Here is a 27,394-nt window from a genome sequence, read left to right as displayed (position 1 = left end):
CGAAGTAGAAAGAGTGCCCCAGTTAGGGATTATTGAAAGAGGAGTCATGTTAGACGCTCAAAGATTGTCGATCGGTAAACAGTTAACAAATATTTAAGTGCAATGGGAGTGATCCAGAGACTCGGAAATTGGGTCCCACATGAACTGCGGAAAATATACATTGCAAAACACTCTATTATTTGTGAATTGCTCCTGCATATAAAGCAAAGCAAAGTCATCTCCGTACAGGCGATGAAGGCCCCTGAAGGGGTGGAAGGTAATGGCTTCCAATATCCGTAACCTCGGCGCTTGGTGGGGCAGAGTGGTTAGCTCTACGCCCGGCCGCCTTTGCCCCCAGGAATTAACCTGGTACTCATTTGTGGTGTAGGCTGAGTGAATCTCAGGGCCATGTGCACCTCCGGAAGTGGAAATCTCGTTTCTCAAATTTTACGACTTTCTGACGGGGAATCGAACCTATGACTTTCCGGGTGAACCGAGCACGCTTTTACCGCCTCGGCCAGGCAGCCCCTTGCTCCTGCACACACAATAATGAAAGTTTTTGTTATCAAATGGTGACTGGAGACGCAAAATGGATTCCTTACGACAGTTCTAAGTGCAGGAAAAACAGGATACATCCCAGAATACCATCAGCCTCAACTTTAAGTCGGTGTCGTGTAGTATGAGCTGTTGCAACCGGGTGCTGGACGCTACCGATGATAATTTGGCCTACTGAACTTAAAATGTGACCCCATCGACAAACGCACTCAATACGCCACAAGGAATGACATGGTTATCCTTCTCCATTATGACGGCAGACCGCAATATCGCCAACCCCGTCAAAGAATTAGATGGGATATCTCTATTTCGTAAAAGCTGCTCCGTCAGATTACCATAAGTTTCGATCTCTACAACATGGTCATTCTGAGTAACACTTAAGTTCTTTCGCGGATATTCAAAACTGGCTCGATGATTTGATCACCTCGAAAGAACCTACCTTTTTTCTACCGTGGAATCCACTCCTTATCTGAACCGTGGGAAAATACTTTAGTTTCGAAAGGACACTACTTTGAATAAAATATCATGTGCCTTTCTTTAGCAATACATATGAGTTCGTTTGGCAAATAACTGCGAGAATTAATTCAATCAATCAATCAATCAATCAATCAATCAATCAATCAATCAATCAATCAATCAATCAATCAATCAATCAATCAATCAATCAAAGATCTGCCTTTAGGGCTACCGCCCAGTTGGCTGATTCCCTGTATACATAGTCTTTTCTTAAATTTCAAAGACTTAGAATATTATCGAACATTTTCCTTAATAAATTATTCCGGTCCCTTATTCCTCGTTCTATAAATGAATATTTGCCCAGTTTCTCCTCTTGAATTCCAACTTTATCTTCACAGTATGATATTTCTTAATTTTAAAAGATCCAATCTAGCTTATTGGTCTATTCACGTCATTCCACGGAATTTCTCCTCTGACAGTTCAGAACATACCACTTAGACGAGCATTTCGTCTCCTTACCTCCAAGTCTTCCCAGCCCAAAGTTCACAGCATTTTCCTAACTCAGTTTTCCTGTCGGAAATCACCAAGAACAAATCGAGATGCTGTGATATGGATCATTTCCAATTCTCGTATCAAGTAATCCTGACGTGGGTTCCATACACTGGAAACATAGTCTACCTGAGGTCTTACCAGAGAATTACACGCCCTCTCTTTTACACCCTAACTACTGTATAACCTTTAAATACCCTCAAAGCCATGTGAAGAGATCTGTATCCTTTCTTCATAATCTCCTTAATATGATTGCCCCATTGTCGATAATTCCTTATACTGTATTAATACGTGGGTACCAAGATGTACTATCATCAAATCAACACAACATTTAAAACCGATATTTACCACTATACCATTGTCTCCTGCCCATCTCGAAAATAGTCGAGATCTTTTTGTAGTCGCTCACGCCACTCTATGCAGTACAACACCACCCGCAAACAGCCTTATCTGTGATTCCAGTCCTTTACTCATATCATTCATTGACATAATACAATTCCAGTATTATTGCCCTGTGAGACTCCCTTCTAAATGATTACAGGATCAGATACTCTAATACACTGAGTTCCGTTTTCTAGAAATGTAGCCTGCCTTTTTAACCATTCGTTTGTCTACTCCAATAGCCTTCACTTTCGTCAGTAGTCTCTCCTGATCTACTCTATCAAAAGCCTTAGGTAGGTTAATAACGATACAGCGCACTTGACCTCCTGAACTTCACCTCTATCAAACCAGTTAGTCATTTCGCAAACGTGTATAATAAAATCAGAAAGAATGTTCTCAGAGATTACAAAAAACACATGTCAAGCTGACTGTCCTGTTAATTATTCGCTTTGTGTTCATCAGCCTTTCCCTTGTACACGAGTGCTACCACTGTCATTTTCCATTCATTTGGTATCGCTCCTTCAAGCAAACAGTAATCAAGTAGGTATTTCAGATATGGCGCTGTATCCCAACCCATTGCCTTTAATATATCCCCAGAAATCTTTGTCTTTATTTTCATAGGTAAATTTCAGTAAATCGCCAGTATTAGTCACCACTTCTACCTGAACATTATCCTTATATCCAACTACATTTACATACTGCTGACTTTTACCTTCTGTAAGTCCTCACACATACATTCCCCTCGTTCATTAATGATCCCTGTAATGTCCTTCCTGGAATCTGATTCTGCCTTAAAGTGTCTATACATTCTATTGTTCTTTAAATGATTATGGCTGCCATTATTTTACCATCATGTTAGCCTTAGTTGACATTTTTGCTAAATTCAATTTCTTAGTAAGTTCCATCAATCTACCCTTACTCCCGCAGCCATTCCTAACCGTATTTCATCCTAACCTGCACTTCCTCCTTAATCTACGTTGTATTCATTTATCTGTTATAATATAATGGGTCCTTACCATTCCTTATCACTTTTAAAGGAACATACCTGTTTTCATATTCCTTAACAGCTGCTTTAAAACCACCCCATACCCTGTTTACAAGTTTATTTACCTTTTTCCACTGGTCATAATTGCTTTTGAAAAATCCACCATGCCTCTCTTGTTAGCCATTGCCTAGCTGTTCTACTTTTGCAACCTTTCTTTCTATCACATTTATTTTTAACTTCGACAAGAAGGGTTTCACGATCACGCATACCATCAATCACTTCAGTTTCTCTAGAGAGCTCATCTGGTTTTATCAGCACCAAGTCTAAAATAATTTTCCCTCTAGTTGGTCCCCTCACTTTCTGATACAGCTGTCCTTCCCACATTAACGTTTTCACCATTTGTTGGTCTTGATTTTTGTCATTCGCATTCTCTCCCCAGTTTGCTACATTGAGATCACCCACTACAATAGCGTTTCTCTCTGTGTAGTTCCCCACAAAGCTGATTACCTTATTAAATAATTCCAAATCAGCTTAAGCTCCAGCCTTGCCAGGTCTGCGCACCTCAAAACTGTCAACTTGCCTATTATATTTAGACATAAATCTCACGCCTAGAATGTCATATATCTATCCTTGTCTCTTTCGTAGTTTACGAATTCTTCTTTAACCAGTATGGATACTTCACATCCTGTCTTTCCTCATCTATTTTTACGAGAAACACTCCAGATCCGTGAGACAATTTCCGCATTAATATTATCAATTCCCACCATGATTCTGTATTACAACGTCTGTAATACTGTAATGACTTAATTCTATTCCTTTTTTTAAATACTTCTACAGTTGAACATTAACAATTTTATGTGATCTTTAATTGACTTACTGCTTCCTATACTGTCATCACCGCTCCCTAGTCCATCGCGTTTCCCTGAATGTACCTCGCTATAACGCTTCTAAGCGAACACCCTAAATTACATATACCATTGAAGTGTAGGCCATCTGAACGTAGATCCCTATCTCCTAAAGACCCATTAGGATCTACTAATCGACTCCCAATTTCCCACATACCCACTCCATAGTTTCATTTAAATCCCCAGTCACCCTCCACTCAGTATCCCAGTGATAACAACCTCTGCTGCCTTAAAGTTTTCCCGTTCTGCCGTAATCAGATCCCACACATCCCCAAGTACGTTAGTAGTTCTTCCTGCTTGCCTTACGTTATTGGCACCAACGTGAAAAATGACCACCTTCTCCTTGCCCTCCTCCTTCCCTTCTAGTTTCCTCAACATCTGCTTTCACCTAACTCCCAGATAAACACTCTACCCTGGTTCCCTTTTCGTCCAGGCACTTTCCCCACATGCCTAACTATTGAGTCACCTATGATCAAAGCCTCAACCTACCCACCTATTTAGATCCCCTCCTCTCCTGGTTTCCTTTAACTTCCCTGACGCCTGATGAACCTACAGTACTTCATCCTACTTTCTCTCCCTCTCACTGTCCTGCTCCACGTCCCTCTTTCTATCCTCTACGTTTCCCTTTTCTACCATTCCTCTTAGCCCGCACCTCCACTGTAACACTACCCTGATCTCCATCTTTCCCCTGCTGTTCTACCTGTAGTGAGTCATATCGATCCCTCTGCTAAGCTCATTCCCTCATTTTTCTTCCCCTTGAAACATTAGCCCACCGAGCTCGATAGCTGCAGTCGCATAAGTGCAGCCAGTATCCAGTATTCGGGAGATAGTGGGTTCGAACCCCACTGTCGGCAGCCCTAAAGATGGTTTTCCGTGGTTTCCCATTGTCACAGCAGGCAAATACTGGGGCTGTACCTTAATTAAGGTCACGGCCACTTTCTTCCCACTCCTACCCCTTTCCTGCCCCATCGTCGCCGTAAGACCTATCTGTGTCGATGCGACGTAAAGCAACTAGCAAAAAAAAACAAAAAAAAACATTAGCCCACCTACCGTATCCTACATTAATCGAGGGCCACCTACCTTCATTCCTGTCCTCCGTTACAAGCCTAATTATCTCCCTCAAACACGCTACCTCTTCCCTCGTCTTCCCTAATTCCCAACCCACCCACAGCCCCTACACCTGCCTTCCTTAGCCATGATTTTATCTCTTGAAAGAAATGTGAAACAATATGGAAATATCAACAGAAATAAAATAGCATATTGTGCGAATAGAAGAGTGAGAGGAAGGAAATATTGTATACTAGTCTACACAAAACTTAAACGGCCAATCCTAATTACAACAGGTTAACTGAAACAGTAGAATTCTAGTAAGAGCTACATTCCTAGAGAGATGCTGTTCTTCTACTGCACAAAGATTACGCGATAATAAAGCAAGCATGATATATATATATATAATAGAAGTTTTATCTGTACATTGCTCATAATTTGAAAAGAATGGTATTTCTGTATCGGTCATGTCCGCAGTAACCAGGAAATGCACTTTTTACTTTTCCGTAATGTCTGTCTGTCTGTCTGTCTGTCTGTCTGTCTGTCTGTCTGTCTGTCTGTCTGTCTGTCTGTCTGTCTGTCTGTCTGTCTGTCTGTCTGTCTGTCTGTCTGTCTGCATGTATGTTCACGCATCACTAGAAAACGGTCAAAGAGAATTTAATGAAAATCGGTATGCAAAGTTGAGGAATAAGTCGCTACAATCTAGGCTATGAATAATTTTATTCACGCTTATAGAAATGGTAGTTTAGGGGAAGGCCTAAAATTTAATTTTCAAATATTTATGTTTTTAGTAGTCCTATCTTAATAAAAATTGGTATGCAAAGTCGAGGAATACGTCGCTATAATCTAGGCTATAAATAACTTTATTCACGCTGAGTGAAATGGTAGTTTAGGGGAAGGCCTAAAATTTAATTCTTAAATATTTACGTTATTAGTGGTCCAATTCCTTAACCAAAGTTATACAGAATTAAATTTCCGATCATTTATGTCTTATACATTTTTACCGTACAGGCTGTGATAACACATATATTCATGAATTTGCATTTTTGTTGCTAAGTCCATATAAGCGCCGAGCCACGAGAAAGTGGGTTAACAGAATGTAATGAAAATCGGTATATAGAGTCGGGGAATAAGAAACTACAGTCTAAGGTATAAGCAATTTTATTAATCCTGGATGAAATTGTAGTTTAGGGGAAGGTGCCTAAAATGTAATTTTTAAATACCAATGTTATTGGTCCTATCGAAAAGTACTATACACTGACTTAGCAAATGTCATGGGATAGTCACCTAATAGCGTGTGGGGCCTCCTCTGGCCCTGCGAACTGCAGTGAGACGCCGTGGAAGTGAGTCGACAAGTCTCTGGTAGTCCTCTGGACGCAGCTGACACCAAATCGTTTGCAGAGCGGCCGCCAATGCTGGTCTGTTCGTGGGTGCAGGATCCATGGCACGGAGCCTGCGCTCCAGGACATCCCAGATTTGCTCGATAGGGTTCATATCGGGGTTCCTGGGTGGCCATGGCAGTCGTTGGACCACCGCTGCATGTTCCTGGAACCATTCCCGGGCGACGTGGGAGCGATGTGGCGGCGCGTTATCGTCTTGAAACACCGCAGAACCGGCTGGGCTCTGGAAGGCCAAAAATGGGTGGAAATGGTCTCCGAGCAGCTCAACATACGCGTACCATTCAAAATCTCTTCCAGAACAACTAGGGGGCCCATTCCATACCAGGAAAATGCACCCCAGACCATAACAGAGACACCAGCGCCCTGGACCACACCTTCGAGGCAGGCGGGATCCATCGCTTCATGTGGTCTGCGCCATACACGGTGCCTCCCATCGGCATGGTGCAGTTGAAATCGTGATTCGTCCGACCATATCACGTTACGCCATTGTTCCAGTGTCCATCCCTGGTGACTGGCGACAAATGCGCGTCGTTGTGCCCGATGACGTTGGGTTAACAGTGGCACCCGTGTGCGGCGCCGGCTCCCATACCTCATAGAATCCATGTTCCTACGGACTGTCCACTGGGAGACGTGTCTAGCACGGCCTGTGTTGAACTGAGCCGCGATTTGTTGCACGGTTGCCCTTCGGTCACTATTAATAATAATAATAATAATAATAATAATAATAATAATAATCGTATGGCCTCAGCTACCGTGTGCAGACATTTCGATTTGACGCTATCTGGCTGTCTGCTCGTCAATTTCGACGTTCCGTTTTACTCTAGGTCCGCTAGATGGCAGACCGAGTAAACCGGATCTCTCTTGGGCGTCTATGGCTGAGATTTAATTAATTTTGTCGGGTAAATACCAAATGTATCACCAGAGATCTTTTACATGCCGACATCGTACGACATGGAGTGTCGAATGGACTTTTTTCCGCCCTTCAAAAATCTGACTACCTCTGCCGGGTTTGAACCCGCTATCTTGGGATCCGGAGGCCGACACTTTACCACGGATCCACAGAGGCAGCTTTCGGTCACTATTGACAATCCGTCTTAGATGTCGCCGGTCACGGTCATCGAGGGTGGCTGGACGGTCGGTCGTTCGTCTGTTGTGGACGGTGACACTCACATTCAACCATTCACGATACACCCTGGACACGGTTGATCGTGTGAAGCCGAATTCCCGCACCACTTCCGAAATCGCACTTCCCATCCGTCGGGCACCGACCACTATACCCCGTTCGAAACGGTGTCAGCTCACGACGACGTTCCATGTTACACCTGTCACACGCACAGCCACTGCTCACGAGGTCTCCTATACAACTGCCGCTGGCACAGGGGGCGTGTGGTGCGCAAACAACGCACCTGCGCATCAGTGCTCCACTATCCCATGACATTTGCTCAGTCAGTGTATAAAAAGTTATAAAGAATACAATTTCCGATCATTTATCTTTTATTAAGTTTTACCGTACCGGCTGTGATAAGAGTGGCATTTCAGAGTCGGAAGAAAACTAAATGTGAAGGCCTATAATATCGAAAGTGCATAACATTGATCAACAATAACATTACATTGACCATTGTTTATTGTGATGTTCTTTGTCGCTTATGCTGCCTCTCAACTCCGATAGATGTGATTATTGCTGCGTACCGAGTATAACAGCCTGACTGAAATATTGGCGGGAAATAGCCGGGGAGTTAGAAATTTCTTCTTTAGCTTGCCATTCCTCTGGTTCATACATTTTCTGATACAGCTGGTACGTAACACACTGGTTCATCATAGTATTTCAGCTATTCGATCTCTACTTTGACGTGCTGTTTTGAATGAGCAGTGTGCATACTTAAGGCAGAGCCTCACTTAGTGGTAGTAGTAGTAGTAGTAGCAGTAGTAGTAGTAGTAGTAGTAGTATGGCCTGGTCTAGAATAACAATTTTGGCCTTTACCAAATTACAGCACCACAATATTAATTAAATAACTCAAAATTCAACTCTGAAAATAGCCGTTTCTTAAGAAAAGCTTCTTTCTCTTCACTTTTATTAAATTCTGCATTCACTTTATTCCAAACTAGCAGTGAAGAGGGTGTTTCTCTTCTGGCTTGGAGGAAAAATTTGCCTTCAAGTCAGACAGACTTTCCCGCCACCAGTGTAGTGAATTGATAATTTCCGACTCATCGGGTACTCCTGGGAAACAGAATAGTAATTGGGCATAGTTTTTGTCCTGTGAGTCTCCACTATTCGACCCTCTCCCCGCCGAAGAAAGCCAAAGAGTGTTCATGGATCACGGCTGTCTGCGGTTTGGTCATTCCAGGTCTGGAACTGTGGACTGTTAAATAGGCAGCGTAGTCCTGTTCGTTAAAAGTGAGAAAATGTGTGGTGTTTCATTTGTACGAGTATTTCTGTATACAATTCTGTATACAACGTAGAATTCCATAGCGAAGCACGGGTACATCAGCTAGTTTCTAATAAAATACATATTCTAGAATAATTTTTAACTGCATTTAGATGTATCCTAATTACAATAGGTTAACTATAATAACATGAATGTAGTTAAAACTAAATACTTTATAATAAAAGTTTCTTTCTTTTATTCCAACAAGCTAACAGAAATTAAAACTGCCCATACATGCTGAAAGACTGAGTGTGCAAAGTATAAAGTACGCCGGAGACTTGAAGTACTCAGAACTACAAACAAGTTATCGGTATACAGGAATCAGCTGATTATTATTTTCGTTTTGCTGACTAAGCTATACCCTTTGTTCTCGATCTTGTGCCAACAATGCAATATTTCAATACGAAGAGCAGCAATAATTAATAACAATAGTAAAACTGTTAACTATTTCGCCAGTGAAATACCTTATAGTTTTTCGAATCTCCTTTTTAGCAAAATTTACAGGGGTATCATGTTATTTCATTAAAGAAATTATTACCTTCGTGATAGGTGGGGCCGGTGGATGTGCTCTTGAATTTCTACGTATAAGAAATATCGTATCTATTGCCTGCACGAATTTAAAACCTGCGGAAGTTACAACTTCTTATAATATCATGTCTGTGTAAGTATTCTGTCAACAAACCTATCGATATTTAAATTAACAAAGTGAATATTATTTCTTCTTTTCCCAACCCAAAATTGAAACAGAGTAAACCTAACTTGAATGACCTCGAATTCGTAATCTACAGAACACTAACCGAACTACTCAATGTAAAATTTAAATAAATATCACTAATCTTAATTTCTACCACCAAACACTGAACACCAATATTAATGGGACTATATGGATCATGTCTATCTGTCTAGGTCATCAGCCCAGAGGCTGGTTGGATCCTCAAATAGCACCACCAAAGGTTATGCGGTTATAAGGAAACCGCAAAAACCAATGGCAGCACCAAAATGAGGCGTACTAGGCAAGAAGAGGAGTGAGGTAGTTTGCCATTGCTTTCCTCACTGGGTCATAAAGTGCTATTGCAGCACGACTGACCCTATGAGCAACACCTTTCATAACACTCAGATGCACTAGTCGTGCTCTGAATGTCATTACTCAGCACCACCCATACCCCAGCAGCTTCCATATTGTCACAGCCATGGATGAGACTGGGACTTCGGTGGAAGCTACACTTTACTCTGGCCTGTGCCAAGAGATGGATACAAAAGTACTGTATCCATCAAGAAATGGCAGCTGGCAAATATGGATCATACACACTCAAAATTAACCAAATTACAAAAATATTAACTACTTAAGCACTACGATAATACAGAGCTCTTGGAACAGCCGACCACTCGCTAGCGCAACCAAAAATAATCAAACTTTATCATTATTATTATTATTATTATTATTATTATTATTATTATTATTATTATTATTATTATTATTAAAATAGGATACCATCCCGGTGTTTTCTTACGTTGAATGGGGAGACATTTCTGAAGAGATGCTTCCTCAGGTTGGCTGACGATTGTTATCACAGCTCCAATTGAATATCTCAGCTTCATCTTTCATTATTTTCTATAATGTCCGACTCGTTGGCTGAATGTTCAGCGTACTGGCTTTCGGTTCAGAGGGCCCCGGGTTCGATTCCCGGCCGGGTCGGGGATGTTAATCTTCATTGGTTAATTCCAATGGCCCGGGGGCTGGGTGTTTGTGCTGTCCCCAACATCCCTGCAACTCACACACCACACATAACACTATCCTCCACCACAATAACACGCAGTGGCCTTCACATGGCAGATGCCGCCCACCCTCATCGGAGGGTCTGCCTTACAAGGGCTGCACTCGGCTAGAAATAGCCACACGAAATTATTATTATTATTATTATTATTATTATTATTATTATTATTATTATTATTATTATTATTATTATTATTATTATCATCTGTTTACCCTCCAGGTTCGGCTTTTCCCTCGGACTCAGCGAGGGATCCCACCTCTACCGCCTCAAGGGCAGTGTCCTGGAGCTTCAGACTCTTGGTCGGGGGATACAACTGGGGAGAATGACCAGTACCTCGCCCAGGCGGCCTCACCTGCTATGCCGAACAGGGGCCTTGTGGAGGGATGGGAAGATTGGAAGGGATAGACAAGGAAGAGGGAAGGAAGCGGCCGTGGCCTTAAGTTAGGTACCATCCCGGCATTCGCCTGGAGGAGAAGTGGGAAACCACGGAAAACCACTTCGAGGATGGCTGAGGTGGGAATCGAACCCACCTCTACTCAGGTGACCTCCCGAGGCTGAGTGGACCCCGTTCCAGCCCTCGTACCACTTTTCAAATTTTCGTGGCAGAGCCGGGAATCGAACCCGGACCTCCGGGGGTGGCAGCTAATCACGCTAACCACTACACCACAGAGGCGGACATTATTATTATTATTATTATTATTATTATTATTATTATTATTATCATTATTATTATTATTATTATTATTATTATTATTATTATTATTATTATTATTATTATTATCTTCTATAATACTCGATATAACTTGCTTGGCATTGGAGGGTAACTATAATGCTTCATCCAGTGATACAACATGTCAGAACGTAAATATGGGTTTATTGCGCTTTGTTGAGTTTCGAAATACAGTAGTAGCAGGAAATATGACTAGCATTGTACGGAAGAGAGATGTGCGCGCAATACCGTAATTGCTAGTAGAAGGCCATCCTCTTGGACGGTGTGATTTTGTAGAATAGAATTAAGAATGGGAATTTCCTCTTATACTCGTAATTACAGATTTTCTAGACCATACTTTATTAATTTAATAACACGACGCTTTCCCCGGTAGTTCCGCTTCTAGAAGCAGGCTCTTTCCACATTTCTGTCCTTGGTTCTATAGAGATGCGACGAGGGTCTGTGGAATAATGTAGCCAGAGATGGTAATTATTTCGTCGCGATCTGTATCCTGTTCACAGTTTAATACAGAACTTCGTGTGCTGAAACTGAACTGATGTTTGAATATTCACGGTCAAGCATAATTGTACCAAGGGGAGAGTAAACAAATAGGTGTTGGAGTAAAGATATTCACATCGTCTTTTTTACTCAAACACTACCTCCGTTCGGGTACTCAGTAAGAAATAACCCGTCTTTTCATTACTTGTCCGACTCGTTGGCTGAACGGTCAGCGTACTGGCCTTCGGTTCAGAGGGTCCCGGGATCGATTCCCGGTCGGGTCGGGGATTTTAACCTTAATTGGTTAATTCCAATGGCCCGGGGGCTGGGTGTATGTGTTGTATTAATCATCATTTCATCCTCATCACGACGCGCAGGTCGCCTGCAGGTGTCAAATAGAAAGACCTGCACCTGGCGAGCCGAACCCGTCCTGGGATATCCCGGCACTAAAAGCCATACGGCATTTCATTTCATTACTTGTATAATAATAATAATAATATACAGATTCAGAGCGTGGAGCGACGGTATTCTGAGCCCACGTTGGTGGGTTCGATCCCGGCTCAGATCGATGGTATTTGACGATGTTCAGAAAAGTCAGTTGGCAGATATTTACTCACACGTAAAAGAAACCCTGCAGTACAAAATTCTGTCACCACATCATCTCCGAAAACCGTAAAAGTAGTTAGTGGGATTTATTATAATATTATAATTTATACTACTACTACTAATAATAATAATAAAAATGCATGGTGCAACAGCCATGGCCTAGGCCTGTCAAGACGGCTGCTGCCCAGCTAGATGGTGTGCAGATATTGCACTGACACGTGATCTGTGTGACGTACTGCTTCGCTTTCAAGACTGGGTCCCCTGCCTCTCCTACCACACAGCTCGTCAATCGATCTCACAAGGCTGAGTGAACTCCGTTCCAGCCCTCCGCCCATAATTCTTGGACTTACCGGAAATCGAAGTCAGGGCCTACGAGTAAAGACAGCATGCTATCCCTAGGCCATGATGATGATGAGATAATCCGAGCGAGTGGCTACGCGGTTTGGGTCACGTAGCTGTCAGCATGCATTCAGGAGTTAGTAGGCTCGAACTCCACCTGAAGATGGTTTTCCATGGTTTCCAATTTTTTTGGCTAGTTGCTTTACGTCGCAACGACGCAGATAGGCCTTATGGCGACGATGGGATAGGAAAGGGCTAGGATGGGAAGGAAGCGGCCGTGGTCTTAATAAAGGTACAGCCCCAGCATTTGCCTGGTGTGAAAATGGGAAACCACGGAAAATCATATTCAGGGCTGCCGACAGTGGGGTTCAAACCCACTGTCTCCCGGATGCAAGCTCACAGCTGCGCGCCCCTAACCGCACGGCCAACTCGCCCGGTGTTTCCTATTTTGATACAAAGAAAATGCTGGGGCTGTACCTTAAGTAAGGCCATGGTTGCTTTCTTCCCATACCAAGCCCTTTACTGTCCCATCGTCGACATAAGACCCAGCTCTGTCGTTGCGACGTAAAGCAAATTGTAATAATAATCTTCTTCTCCTTCTTACTCTGTTTACCCTCCAGGGTTGGCTTTCCTTCGGACTCAGCGAGGGATCCCACCTCTACCGCCTCAAAGGCAGTGTCCTGGAGCGTGAGACTTGTGGGTCGCGGGATACAACTGGGGAGGACGACCAGTACCTCGCCCAGGCGGCCGCACCTGCTATGCTGAACGGGGGCCTTGCCGGGTGATGGGAAGATTGGAAGGGATAGACAAGGAAGAGGGAAGGAAGCGACCGTGGCCTTAGGTTAGGTACCATCCTGGCATTTTCCTGGAGGAGAAGAGGGAAACCACGGAAAACCATTTCGAGGATGACTGAGGTGGGAATCGAACCCACCTGTACTCAGTTGACCTCCCAAGGTTGAGTGGGCTCCGTTCCAGACCTCGTACAAATTTTCATATTTCGTGGCAGAGCCGGGAGCCGAACCTAGGCCTCCGGGGTTGGCAGCTAATCACGCTAACCGACTACATCACAGAGGCGGACTGTAATAATAGTAAAAAATAATAATACTAAGAAGAAGAAGAATGTTAACAGTTCTTCCTGTCGCTATGGATTTTAAGGGACGATCGGGTGTCGAAATGTTGCCCCAGAGGACAGCTTTAACGGCCTGGAAGTCACCGACACGGCACTGCTTCATTCAAACTTCTTCAAATGCCACCGATTTCGCTTTTATCGAACCCGCTATCTTGAGAACTGAAGGTAAGAGACTAAACGATATGCCAACATGAGGTTTCTGATAATAATCTATATATTTAAAACACTAATTTTTGTTACCGCAAGTTTGAGAGAGCGGCTGAACCGATTTCTGACAAAAGCTCTTGGTCTGTAGATTTACCGAGTGTCTTTAAAAGCATAAACGCTTCTTGCCGTATAGTTTTAAATTATTAAAGAAAATGTAGTATTCTGATTGGCCAAAGCTCTCGCCAGTACTTCAAGGACACCTGCTGATCCACTGCCGGCCATGTGCATGACGGGAATTCTAAAGGGCACACACGCATGCGCCGTCTGGTATGACGTCTCGCTGTAGTCTACATAACTGAGCGGTCAGTCGTGGACTCGCGGTTTGTCAAGAGTATTTCACGTTGACTACACAAACATTCATCATCATTTTCCAGCTTCAGTTTCCTGGGTGTACGTACAGTCCCAGCATTCGAGTGCTGTGAAAAATCTAAATCCCGACAGGGGGTTCCGACCCACTACATTCTCAATGCAAACTTTCAGCTACATGATGCATACCGCATAGCTAACTCACTCTGCAGTGTTACTACTACTACTACTATTATTGCTGCTGCTGCTGCTGCTTCTACTACCACCACCACCACCACCACCACCACCACCACCACCACCATCATCAATACTATAATAATAATAATAATAATAATAATAATAATAATAATAATAATAATAATAATAATAATAATAATAATAATAATAATAATAATAATAATAATAATAATAATAATAATATATACAATTAAAAAGAAAATATTACTGTTCTACGGGCTCATCTTACGCGTGACTAATGGCCGACTGTCTAAGATTTCACAACACCGAATTCGAAGAAGTTGAGGTGATTCCATGATTGTGAGAAAGATCCGAGACAGCTTGGTATCCTAGAAAATAAAATCAATGACAGGGATGAATTTAGCCGCGTAAGTCCGCCTCCGCGTGTAAAGATTAGCACTATTAGTTGTCACCCTCGGAGACCCTGGTTCGATTCCCGGTACTGCCACAGATTTAAGATTAGCAGGAGGGCTGCTAGGGTTTATGTGGATAAAATGGTACATGCAGCTCACCTGAAAAAGAACTGTACCACCTTGGGGCGAGGACACGAGTTAGTTATCAAAAGCTATCAGGGGTTTGAAGAGAAATCAGAGTCCAGAAGATAGAAGGAATATATTCCAGAGCAGGGACGGAAGTCACAGATCGAAGGGCTTAAGCGATACTAGCAGGATGCCAAAACCAGGCAGAAGAATAACATCTAGACAATGAAAATTGGATTTTTGTTAACACGCAGTCCATATAGGCCCAATTTGAATGTATAATAATTATATAATTTCGGTTGGCTATTTCTAGCCGAGTGCAGTCCTTGTAAGGCAGACCCTCCGATGAGGGTGGGCGGCATCTGCCATGTGTAGGTAACTGCGTGTTATTGTGGTGGAGGATAATGTTATGTGTGGTGTGTGAGTTGCAGGGATGTTGGGGGCAACAAAAACACCCAGCCCCCGGGCCATTGGAATTAACCAATGAAGGTTAAAATCCCCGACTCGGCCGGGAAACGAACCCGGGACCCTCTGAAGCGAAGGCCAGTACGCTGACCATTCAGCCAACTAGTCGGACATAATGATGATAATAATAATAATAATAATAATAATAATAATAATAATAATAATAATAATAATAATAATAATAATAATAATGCGTGTTAAACGTCCCGTCAATTGCTGTAGATATGAAGAGATGCCGAAGTGCTTGTATTTCGTTCTTAAAATCGATGCTTTGAAGTGCCAGTAATTCTACGAACAGAAATCTATAGCATTAAACTTATTAAATGCCATGATCCCGATTCGGGGATTTTTAACTGCATACATTATCAATCAATCCATCCTCAGGTTGGCAGTGCTGATTTGTCATTTCCATTGTTGTCCAGAACTTGTTCAATCCTGTACATGAAGTAACTGTTGAAATGTTTACAACATATTATCTGTGGAAGAACTTAGGTTCTTGAAGGTTTCTACATCTCCGTTTTTTCAAGAAGCTGTAAGTGAAGCCATTAACTAGTAAATCAGTAATTGCACGGTATTATTGTGCTTATTATAGTATATAGATTATATTTCATAGCATTTTGTTTTCAGAATTAATTTCTTGTGTAGTGGGGGTACTTTAAAATCGATCCCTGTTTGAGGCTCGTGATAAATATGTACTTGGTGTTAACTGTCTCTGTTGCTAGATGCTTTAAGAAAGAAAACAGCGTAAATTAAAGTGAAAATGGCAATGAATGGGTTAAATACCCTTTAAATGCCAACCCACTGCTCCGGGGTTCGATCCCGCTACCTACGGAAGACGAGGGCTCAACCAACTACGGCACTCAGCCGTTTAGCAAATTCTTGAACGCAATAGGTAACAGAATGAATGCAAAGTGATATTGCCTATATTACCGTCCCAGGAATAGGCTTTGGGAGTCAGAAGGTTTATTCTCAGATCATAAAAGTTTACACAGGTAGTTTGAATTTTCATCCAAACACAATCAAATAGTTCTCCACGGAGATTTCGGAAACGCTGCACTAATGAATAAATACCTTACTTTGGCGACTGTTTTATTATGTCGGGACGCCCGTTGATTTACCACTCGCATTCCTCAGAAAATTTCACATCTCAGTCTGTATATAGGCCTACTGTAAATTAATAGAATGTGTATTATTTTACCTTAGTAATAATAAAATCGAAGAAAGTATATCAATATGCTCGGTGATTTTAAGGCTTCTAGGCATTTTCTGCAGTTTTCATCTTGGAGCTTCTTTAATTTGCTCTGTAGGATTGCCGCAACCCCATTGCCTTCTAAATAACTTTACCAGTATTCGGGATATAGTAGGTTCGAACCCCACTGTCGGCAGCCCTGAAGATGGTTTTCCGTGGTTTCCCATTTTCACACCAGGCAAATGCTGGGGCTGTACCTTAATTAAGGCCACGGCCGCTTCCTTCCCACTCCTAGCCCCTTCCTGTCCCATCGTCGCCATTAGACCTATCTGTGTCAGTGCGACGTAAAGCAACTAGCAGAAAATTACTTTACCTGAGGCTGTGTGTGCCCCGTTCAATTCCCTCAAATCAGGCGTAAATTCGTGGCAGAACCGGGAATCAAACCGCAGTCAGCAGAATGGGATGGCGAGCGATAATACTTGAACATTGACTCGGTTCGGGAAAGGAACAGTTAATAATGACAGGGTGGTTGACTTCGTGAAGGGCAGGAAATTAGTTGTGTAGTTTCCTCAAGTTTACTCAAGTCGTACGTGGGATTAACACAGCTTACATAATGTATGAAATGACAGTAAATATTGTGTGTTGGCTCGTTAACACCCTGACACATCCTTCAAATATTCCTCCAACGTTAATACTGTACACAAATATGATGAGCTACTTTATATTGCTAGGTTTCCTTCAAGGAAATTTAAAACGAAATCTTTTAGCACCTCGTCTTTGTGTGTTCATTATGACTGGGAGAATGCGTAGTTAATGTGCTCACTTTTATGGTCATCACTCCTTCACGTGTCGTTCACTTCTGTGGTCCAGTGTAGCCACCCACCTGGTATGAGTAGGTTTAAATGTTACCTCTCCCGGTTTTGAACGAAGAATCTTGGTATCCAGAGGCCGATACTCTACCATTAAGACACAGAGGGAGTTACCAGCCCAGGCTACGATGGAACTGAAGGTATTGTCCGTGGCCTTAATCGACGTAATTTGGCTAGTATGATAGTACGATAACGGGAAACAACGTAAAATAATTTTCAGGGCATCTGTCCGTGGTGTTCAAACCTACAATTTCCCAAATGCAATTGTACAGGTTCAGGTTCCGTACCGTTTAGCCAACTTGCTAATACAGTTCATTTCGCGGTTTTGTCATCATTTTAAGACTTGCTCGAATGATTGGAATGGAGTCCACTCAGCTTCAGGTAACATAGCAGTATACTAGAGGTGGAGCCTGCTTCCTGCTCGGAGGCTCGGGTTCATTTCCTGCCAAGTCGAAGGATTTTAATTCTGGACTGAGTGCTGGAAAGAGGTTCCCTCAACCTCGTGAAACCAATGGTAGCTGTTGATGTGACAGATAGTGGACAGGGCGTAAATTTCAAGCAGGCCGATTACCTAGATGTTAGGCCTCATTAAACAACAAGCAAGCCCAAGCAAGAAAGTCAAGCAATATAGGTGAAAATGTCGCCATGCCCCCCACCAAGCATTCAAATCTCTGCAGGCAACCTGGTTGGGCAGCAGACGTCTTGGTAAGCCGTGGACTGTAAGTGCCACGGGTAGGTGGGTTGGTAACTCCCTCTCTATCTCAATGGTAGAGTACGGGCCTCTGGATACCAAGATCCTTCGTTCAAAACCGGGAGAGGTAATCGGATTTTTGAAGAGCGGAAAGAAGTCACTTCGTCACTCCATGTTGTACGATGTCGGCCTGTCAGAGAAACCTGATGTTTACCGACAACATTGATTACAAACTCAGACAATGATCGTCCAATACGTTTTCGGTTTCTGGTAGAGTGAAACAGAAAATAGAAAGTGAGACGCATACAGGTTAAATGCCATCAAGTCAAAATGTCTGCAACATAGTAGCTGTGGCTATATTATTATTATTATTATTATTATTATTATTATTATTATTATTATTATTATTATTATTATTATTATATACATTCGTTTAGCCCCTTTAGGAGCACGTGGAACCATTAAATAGCACTGGTATTCTTCATCTTCTTGTTTTTCTTATCTTCCCAAAACTTCCTCATCCTTTCACTATGGGCCTGCCGTCTTTCTTGTGTCCATGAGTTTTTGAATTTCAAACTTTTCTCAGATGGATTCTTGGGTGAAAATTTATGGGTGTTGATCTTTTGTCTGTCTGTATTATTATTATTATTATTATTATTATTATTATTGCGAAGGTAAAAATCCCAGTCTCACCCATGTTAGAAGTGGTTTTCCTTTTCAATTCTTACTGAATGCCAGGATGGTAACTTCTTTCCTCAAAGACCTTGTTAATTATAAATAGGGCCCGGATGTTTATGACTTACTTGACTTATTTCCTGTTGCTCCTCCTGGAGCATAGGGCTTCCGTGAAACACTTCCATCTGTTCCTATTGTTGGCTAACCTCTTCACTTCATTCCAAGTTTTTCCCACTGTTAGACATTCCTCTTCGATCGTCCTTTTCCAGGTCTTCTTCGGACGTCCGCGCTTTCTAGCGCTTTGGGGGTTCAAGTCGAGCGCTGTCTTTTCAATGGCTCCAGCGGGCTTCCTTAAAGTATGTCCTATCCAACGCCATTTTCTCTCCCTTATCTGCATTTCAGTTGGCTGCTGGTTAGTTTCTTTCCATAGATCTTCATTTGAAATAACATCCGGCCATCTTCTGTTGATGGTACGTCTTAGACAGCGATTCACGAAGACTTGCAGTTGTTTAGTGGTCTTCTGGGTAACTTTCCACGTTTCACAGCTGTAAAGCAGAACGGACTTAACATTTGTGTTAAAAAGTCGTAGCTTAGTTTTTCTAGAAATGTTCTTGTTTTCCATATAGGATACAAATGAACAAAAGCATAATTTGCTTTCCTGATACGACTCTTAATGTCGTCTTCTGCTCCTCCAGTCGTAGTAACCATACTCCCAAGATATATGAAGGAGTCTACTTTTTCTACCTCTTTATCATCTATAGACAATTTATCATCAATCTTGGAATTGACCCTCATCTCCTTGGTCTTGTTAATATTTATTTTGAAGTCCAGCATCCTCTGCCCCCTCCTTCAACCGCTTAATCTTCTCTTCCGCATGTTTATGACATGCCATTTTTTCTTTACATTCTTTTCATGGAAAATACAACTTAAGCATGATTTTATCTATGGTGACCAAAATTGTGCAGTTTTCACGGGTCATATCTTGGCTCTTTTACGTTTTTGTCATTTGTGTCATATTTTTATATCTTTTATTCCATTTTCGCATACGTCCTTCCAGTCGTCTCAAAGACGGATTTTTTACATCTCCTAATTATTGTATCTAATTTTTTACAATTATCTTTCTCAGAAATATATCGTCGCTGCCGGGGAAAAACCTCCTATGTGAAAAACTTTAGCTTAGAACTTTGGTCGGTAATGTCCTGTCATCTAAGGAGCAATATTGTGTGAATCTTGTCAAGGCATTCTCGCTTTTCATAATGTATGTGCTGCGGGTCAGTATATCTCCAAAAATATTATCACATAGGAGGTTTGGTCCCGGCAACGGCGATATATATAAATGTGTATTAGGAGGGTAAGCTGTAAAGAAAGAGATAGATGCGTAGAAAGTGACAGAAAGGTGAGCCTCAATTGAACTCTAATGATTTGACACATTTCAAATATACCCCAATAACATTCTGCGACGTCAAGCGGTCTTTTTCCCGTTACAAGTCAATGTTGCGTGAAAATAGAAGATCGTTCCTGTTTGAAAACTTTAAAATGTATGTAATTTGATATTGTAATTCTTTCTGATCGCCCATCAAAATGTGACATTTATTTAATTCTGTGCAGAGTCGAGAGTTACCTCTGGAATGAGTAATTAAATAAATGCAAAATATAATAATAAAAATTAATACCATTACTTATTGAAGCCTTCGTGGCTCCGGCGGCAGCGTACTGGCCTCTCACCGCTGGATACCATGGTCCAAATCCCGGTCACTCCATGTGAGTTTTGTGCTGGACAAGCGGAGGCAGGACAGATTTTTCCCTGTCATCTTTCATTCCAGCAACACTCACCAACATCATTTCATTTCATGAATCATTCATTAATCATTGCCCCAGAGGAGTGCGACAGGCTTCGGCAGCCGGCACCTTTCCTATTCTCACCGCTAGATGGGGGCTTCATTCATTCCATTCCTGACCCGGTCGAATGACTGGAAACATGCTGTTGATTTTTATTTCCACTATTACGTATTATTATTGAGTGTGCTAAATTTTAAAAGAAAAAATGATTATTATGTTAATTTAAACGATGGCAAAATTTTGAAGAATTTGAAAATGTTACCAAAAAATTTTGAAGTTATAACTTATTTATTGCCATAATGTAATACTTTTTAGGTCATAAATGCTTACATATTTTTAACATTTTTAGGTCATAAACATCCTGGCCCTAATTATACACACCAAAAGAGACACCACAACGACACAGTGTCACAGACACTAAATATCCAGGACTGTTGGCCACCATGTCCTAATTCCGTTACTTGAAGCAACAACCACTAACATAACAACTTAATTTATACCTAACGTGGAAATAGATAGTACCGAACTGGTCCGACGGTCAAGACATTCCAAAGGTATTTCTTTTCCATAACGAAAGATCGCGGTTGAACTGGTCCGACAGGCAGTTGACAGATAGAGGGAGGAATTCATTTCTCTAGACTCAGTTCCATTTCTCAGTGAGTCTCAGTGCAGTGTAATACTAGTAGACGTGTGCAATGTTTTCCATGTTAAGTGAAAAGGGCTTTAAGTTAGTCGTTTTTGAGGTATTTAAATATTCGTAAGGTGACAAGACACAATGGGCTCAAAAGTGGCGAACCTAACCTAACTTAAAGGCCACTTCATGTATGGTGTACGTTATTTAACATTTACTACATTGTCCTGTGCCATTTTATTGGGACAGTTGGTATAATACATGAACGGACGACAAGGCTTCTTCGATCCGCAGTTTTTATATTTTAGCGTCGGACCAGTTCGACCCCACCCACTGTGCTAACCGTCGGACCAGTTCGACCACACTAATTGGTTGATCTACAAATTTCTATAACCATCGGACCAATTATTATTATTATTATTATTATTATTATTATTATTATTATTATTATTATTATTATTATTGTTATTATCCTAGATCCACACACAGTTGATGTATTTAAGTAACACTAACAGCTTTTCCAAAAGATAACTACCTCACTCCTAATTTCCCTAGTATGCCTCTTTAGTGACGCGGCAGCTGTTGGTGGAGCTGCGGAGGATCAAACCAGCCCTCAGGCTGAATATCCAACATACATAAAACAGCTTTTCGTACATATTGCATGACAAATGTTTCTTAGGCATTTGAGGAAACATATACTGAAAAGGAAACCTAATAATATGATCTAACCGAATCGATGACAGAGCTGATTTGCTAAACCCTAGTTGAAGGGTTCGAATCTCAGCACACTCGGTCGGCATTTACGACTGCTTATTCGCCCGATACTGCGTCAATTGATTTACCAACGCGTTGAAAATCCAATTTTAGGGCAGGAGCCTTCTATCTCAGCATCACTTAAGTCCAGTAGCGGTTAAAATGACACGAAGCATTATTAGATACCTTCCTGCGGTCAGAGTGTATAACCGTATAATGGGGATGGCGGTCGTATGAACACATACTGCTAGAAACTTACCAGTCTGGGTCATTCCGATTTCTGTGTTTTGCTCCAAAGGTAGACAAGGATGTTCAGTTTACCGCCATGTGTCCATCTTTTGGGGAAATACTAACCTGTTCAGGGTGAGAATTATCTGATGTGGAAAATTAAAACCTTAAATGGTTGAGTCTCTGTCGAAAGTAATATTTCACATAACAGTACCAAGACGATATGTCGAGTATTTACGGTCGAGTGTCTCTGATCGAATTATGATCAGCTACCAAACTTTAAAGATATTTTACTAATTCCTGCAATCATATTATCTTGTATTTGTATTTAAAAAAACCTTCATGAATGTCGAACTTAAATTTACTCATTAACAGGTACAATTCATCTTGGTGATGGTCCACGCCTTCCAGTTGCTCTTCATCGACTGCAATTACCCTCGAGCCTTTGTCTGGTGGATTGGAATGCACGCCGTAATGTTCTACTTCTTGTTTTCTGACTTCTACAAGCAGGCCTACAAAAAGGCTGCCAACAAAAAGGTAAGCAAAATTTCTTGGTTCATTTCCGTTTAGGCAAGTCCTAATGTTTGATGATGGTAATTGTCGTTCTATTCCAGAGGTGCTCAGCCGGGCTGACGTGACGTAAATGCGGGCAGTTTACGTAGCAAGCATACGTCACAGTGAAGCGAGAGAGCGCACTTTGGAGGGAAGGGGACAGTGACGTTTACGAAGCTCTCCTCCGCCATTCAGCGAAATACTGAATGGGGTACAGTATATAAAAAGAAGAAAAACCGCTATAATCGCAAGAAACCCGATCCTTTCCAGATATTTCGGTTTGATTTATACTGCGTTCCATATAAACAGTCAGTTTTACAGGATTTAAGCATACAAGCTACGATTTACAATTCCTTGGATGGATATGACAGTATTTCCATTTCTTAAACGTAACATCCCTGTTATTCATTCAGCAAAAAGTAATATATTTATGTAATTCAACAAGTTTACTGTTTGATTTTGCACAGTGTTGTAGTATTGTTTGAATTTCTCTGTTCACTGAATTTGAAAATAGTATTTAAAACTTATCAGGTGTCCGATGATAATAGCTAGCCTCAAAATGGTGAGGGAGTTTCATATCGAGTGGGGGCATAGATATTTACTATCTAAGATTAAAGTACAAAAACGATGTGTAAATGTATCTGGCAAATAGATTTACAGCATGCCTTCAAATAAGTAACATAACTGATATTAATCCCGGTAAGCATGATTGGATTGTTTATGACTTTGTCAGATTATTTAAACCCAAGCAACCTCAAGCCAGAGCTTCTCCTTTTTTTCCTTGCAAGTTGCTTTACGTCGCACCATCACAGACAGGTCTTATGGCAACGATGGGATAGGAAAGGACTAGGAGTTGGAAGGAAGCGGCCGTGGCCTTATTAAGGTACAGCCCCAGCATTTGCCTGGTGTGAAAGTGGGAAACCACGGAAAACCATCTTCGGGGCTGCCGACAGTGGTATTCGAACCCACTATCTCTGGGAAGCAAGCTCACAGCTACGCGCCCCTAACCGCACGGCCAACTCTCCCGGTTCACAGCTTCTCCACTTTTACTCTGTTTTATATTAGAAATACTTCTAATAGCACCTCTTAAAACTTAATAGTGAAATTGTAATTCATTACGTACATCACAAAAATATTCGAGATTGTAGGCCTAACTCTTTAGTGTATCCGGTCGAGATACATACACTGCAATGAACGTCAATAACTTATTTCTTACAACGTAAATTGAAAATGACGTGGGTTTCTACCCTCATTTTTTATTACTTTCTGCCTTCATTTCAAACTGGTGTATCGCCGCAGTGTTCGAGAGTGACTGGGAGAACTTCGCCCAACCTTCACTGCTTGTGACGTAACCACCCATCGCCTGCCCGCTTACAGTGCCGGGCACCCGCGGGACGAAATGCCCAGCGCGAGCACCTCTGTTCTTGGTTGCTCGAGCCTTATTTTGTAACGCCAGTGGTCAAGGACACAGTTCACAGAAACAGGTTCTGACAGCAACTTTCCCGCTCTATAACCTAACCACGCACCTGAATCCTCAAGATGTAATTATAGTAAAAGAAGACACATAATTTAGTTCAATGTAATACCATTTTACACAGAATATAAACAGCGCATCGCGGTCTTCCCTCGACCACCGGAAGTTTAAGAGGCCTGACGTCTAAAGCCAGGGCTGTATGTAGGCGCCCAAGGTAAGGCTTAAATCGGCGCCCCCCACCCCCGGTGAAACTCGTAACTTTGTTCGTTCCAGTTTTGGTTCAGGGGGATAATACCCTAGCTCCTTAGAGCCACTCCGTTATCCACCACCTATGAACCCGCCGTGTTCCGGACTGGAAAAACCGGCAGCTATTATAAATAACAGCATCACGGACCCACCCATCCACTATATACTTATATACATATACTAAGATTTGATTTATTTATGTAGAAAATACAGTCTTTGATTTTTCATTATTTGTTCTTGTCTTTGGTGCTCTTTTCTGTCGTCTGTATACAAACTTGAACATTGAAAGCAATTCGCCTGGCTTTTGTATGAGCAAATGTTGTCAGAATTTCCCTAAAGTCCACGTTTTTTGTAGTGTCATTTTCTATTGCTAGAATGGTGAGAGAATTCAGCCTTTCCTGTGCCACTGTAGAGCGCAAATAAGTTTTTATACGTAAGCTTAAGCTTACCAAAGCTTCGTTCGGCACTGGCAACTGTCACGGGTATTGTTAGTAACACTCTTAATGCGACCCACAAATTTGTAAACAAATTTTACTGTTTGTGTTTTTGACCATACACAAGACTTCTTTTGGTGTGACTGTGTTCTTTCCATGATCCAAAATGGAACTTACATGTACAAGTTCAAGCTACAGTTCAATGCCGTTGATATCAGACACTGGTTGTTATGTCAGTTAAATGTCTTTCAAGGTCCAAACAACTTTGTTTTATCTTCTTTTCCTGGAAGTTGAGCAACATTACCAAACATTTCCCACACTTGTTGGTGTTCTTTCAACGCAGTTGACCTCTTCTTAAGTGAGTTCAAGCTTTATTCATTAATGGATGAAAAACTTCTCTCACAAAGGTTTCTTCAGGTGACGATTGCACTTCCTCAGAAGACTCATACAAAAATGCGTTTTCGTTTACGAATACTTTTCTCGGCAAAAACAGGTTCGATACAAATTTTAGCAGCTATTTCTTTAGCGGAGATTACTGCTACCACATATCCATTCTCTCTAAATCTGTTTAAAAACTCCGAACACTTATTGAACTTTTCAGAACAGTCACTGATGTCTACCTCTTTCCCTAGAATGCTTTTACTGATGAAATTAATTTCAAAAAGAATGTAATTCCACAAGATCAAAGTTAACGATGAAGGAAATATCTTCCATCTGATTAGTCAAAGATTGAGCTTCAGAGGCTGTTTTGGGGTCATCAATTTTGTCGCCTAACTCAACCAGTGCATCCCTAACTTCCACGTATGGGTATCTAACAGCCTGAACAGCACTTACGCGAGATTCCCAACGCGTTTCACACACTTGCTTTAAAGTAAGTGCTTTAGTATGGTTGTTTATTACACACCTGCGCTTCGTTGAACTAGAGAAGATGGGAAAGAGGCGTTGTAAAATACCAAATAAAGATGTAGACTTAACTGATGACTTTGCTCCATCAGCAATTACTAGGTTTAGGCTATGGCACCCACAAGGAATGAACACAGCCAAAGGGAAGATGGCCAGTACACCGGCTTTAACTTATTTGTACACTGCCATGTTGGCGCCTTTATCGTATCCTTGACCACGACAGCTTGTCATGTTCAAACCACACTCTTCAATTTATTTGAACAGCAATTCAGCGAGAGCTTCTCCAGTGGTATATTTGGCAACACGATAGGCTATAAAGCTTTCTTCTACTTTGATCTTCCCATCATCATCTTCAGTGACGAAGCGAATCGTTAATGAAACATGCCCCTTGTGACTTATGGCTTGAGTACAATCAAGGATAACGGAAAAATATCTGACTTCCTTTATTTTCGTCAAGATAATTTGTTTTACTGAGTCACCTAGTACAGTTATTAGCTCATTTTGTACTGACACACTTAATAAATGAAATTGTGTTTCTTTGTTAGTTATACGTCTTAAGTGTTCCATTACTACATTATCAAATTTTCCTAAAAGTTGCACAAGTCCAAGAAAGTTTCCATTATTTTTTGTGAAAACCTTGGAAGATGACCCACGAAAAGAAATACTGTGCTCTGCTAGATATGAAGTAATTTCCACTAACCGACGCAATACTTCTTCTGAACGCTGACGCTCAGTTTCAATTTGCTTCATGATGTTCTGGTTGATTGATGTGTCTCCTTTAATTCCTTTTTCTGCTTCAAACCATGTAGCCATATTTTTGAAATGGTCTGGTGACAACTCATGGGATTTTAAACGGTCTGCTAAATTTTTCCAGCTGTTAAAACACATTGCTTGACCAAAATGTAACTTTGATGAAGGATTAAACAATCTACAACACATACATTAGACAGAATCTGATTTTTCTGAATAAATCAACCATCGCCTTGATATTTTTTCTCCATTTTGCAAAAACCGATACCGAAATTGGTTTGAAAAGTGCCTATTTTCGTATTTTTGGGGGTAAACATAGTCTTCTTTAGAATATTCAGTCGGCCCTTTCAAAACAAACTCATCACGCTGAATGTGCATAATATGCGCTGGCCACGTTGCAGGATCTAAAGTAATCACCGGCACCTGCTCCGATTTGTAAGTAAATTCAATTTCAGTTTCAGTGTCTGTTGACAGTTCTATCACTCTTTTATTGCCATTATCACTATCACGATCACTGTGGTCACGGTCGCTTGTAACGGTAGCATCAGTAGGGGAAGGTACAGGTACAAATTCAGTGTCTTTAGCCTCTTGACTGCTACTTTGTGAGGAGGAACTAAAGCTAGGTGCAGACGTACTGGTCTCAGCCGCGGCAACATTTTGTGTTGTATTAGTTTTTTAAATTAGTTACATTTGGCATTTTTACTTAACACTTTCGCACTCAGCGCGC

At 41.5% G+C, this 27,394-nt stretch overlaps 1 protein-coding gene across 4 annotated transcripts in view; it reads left to right on the top strand.

Moving 5' to 3' along the window:
• LOC136864149 (very long chain fatty acid elongase AAEL008004) overlaps positions 1-27,394 on the top strand; it is a 288,445-nt gene that overhangs the window by 250,222 nt on the left and 10,829 nt on the right. For all 4 annotated transcript variants that reach the window (XM_067140791.2, XM_067140792.2, XM_067140788.2 and 1 more), the window contains one exon: positions 22,684-22,845. In XM_067140791.2, the coding sequence (XP_066996892.1) occupies positions 22,684-22,845 (162 nt within the window). The remainder of the gene's footprint in view (positions 1-22,683; positions 22,846-27,394) is intronic.

This window comes from Anabrus simplex, chromosome 2 (assembly GCF_040414725.1).
Source record: "Anabrus simplex isolate iqAnaSimp1 chromosome 2, ASM4041472v1, whole genome shotgun sequence".
Classification (NCBI taxonomy): domain Eukaryota; kingdom Metazoa; phylum Arthropoda; class Insecta; order Orthoptera; family Tettigoniidae; genus Anabrus; species Anabrus simplex.
Note: the sequence above shows the minus strand (reverse complement) of the source record. Positions and strands in the feature narration are given on the sequence as shown.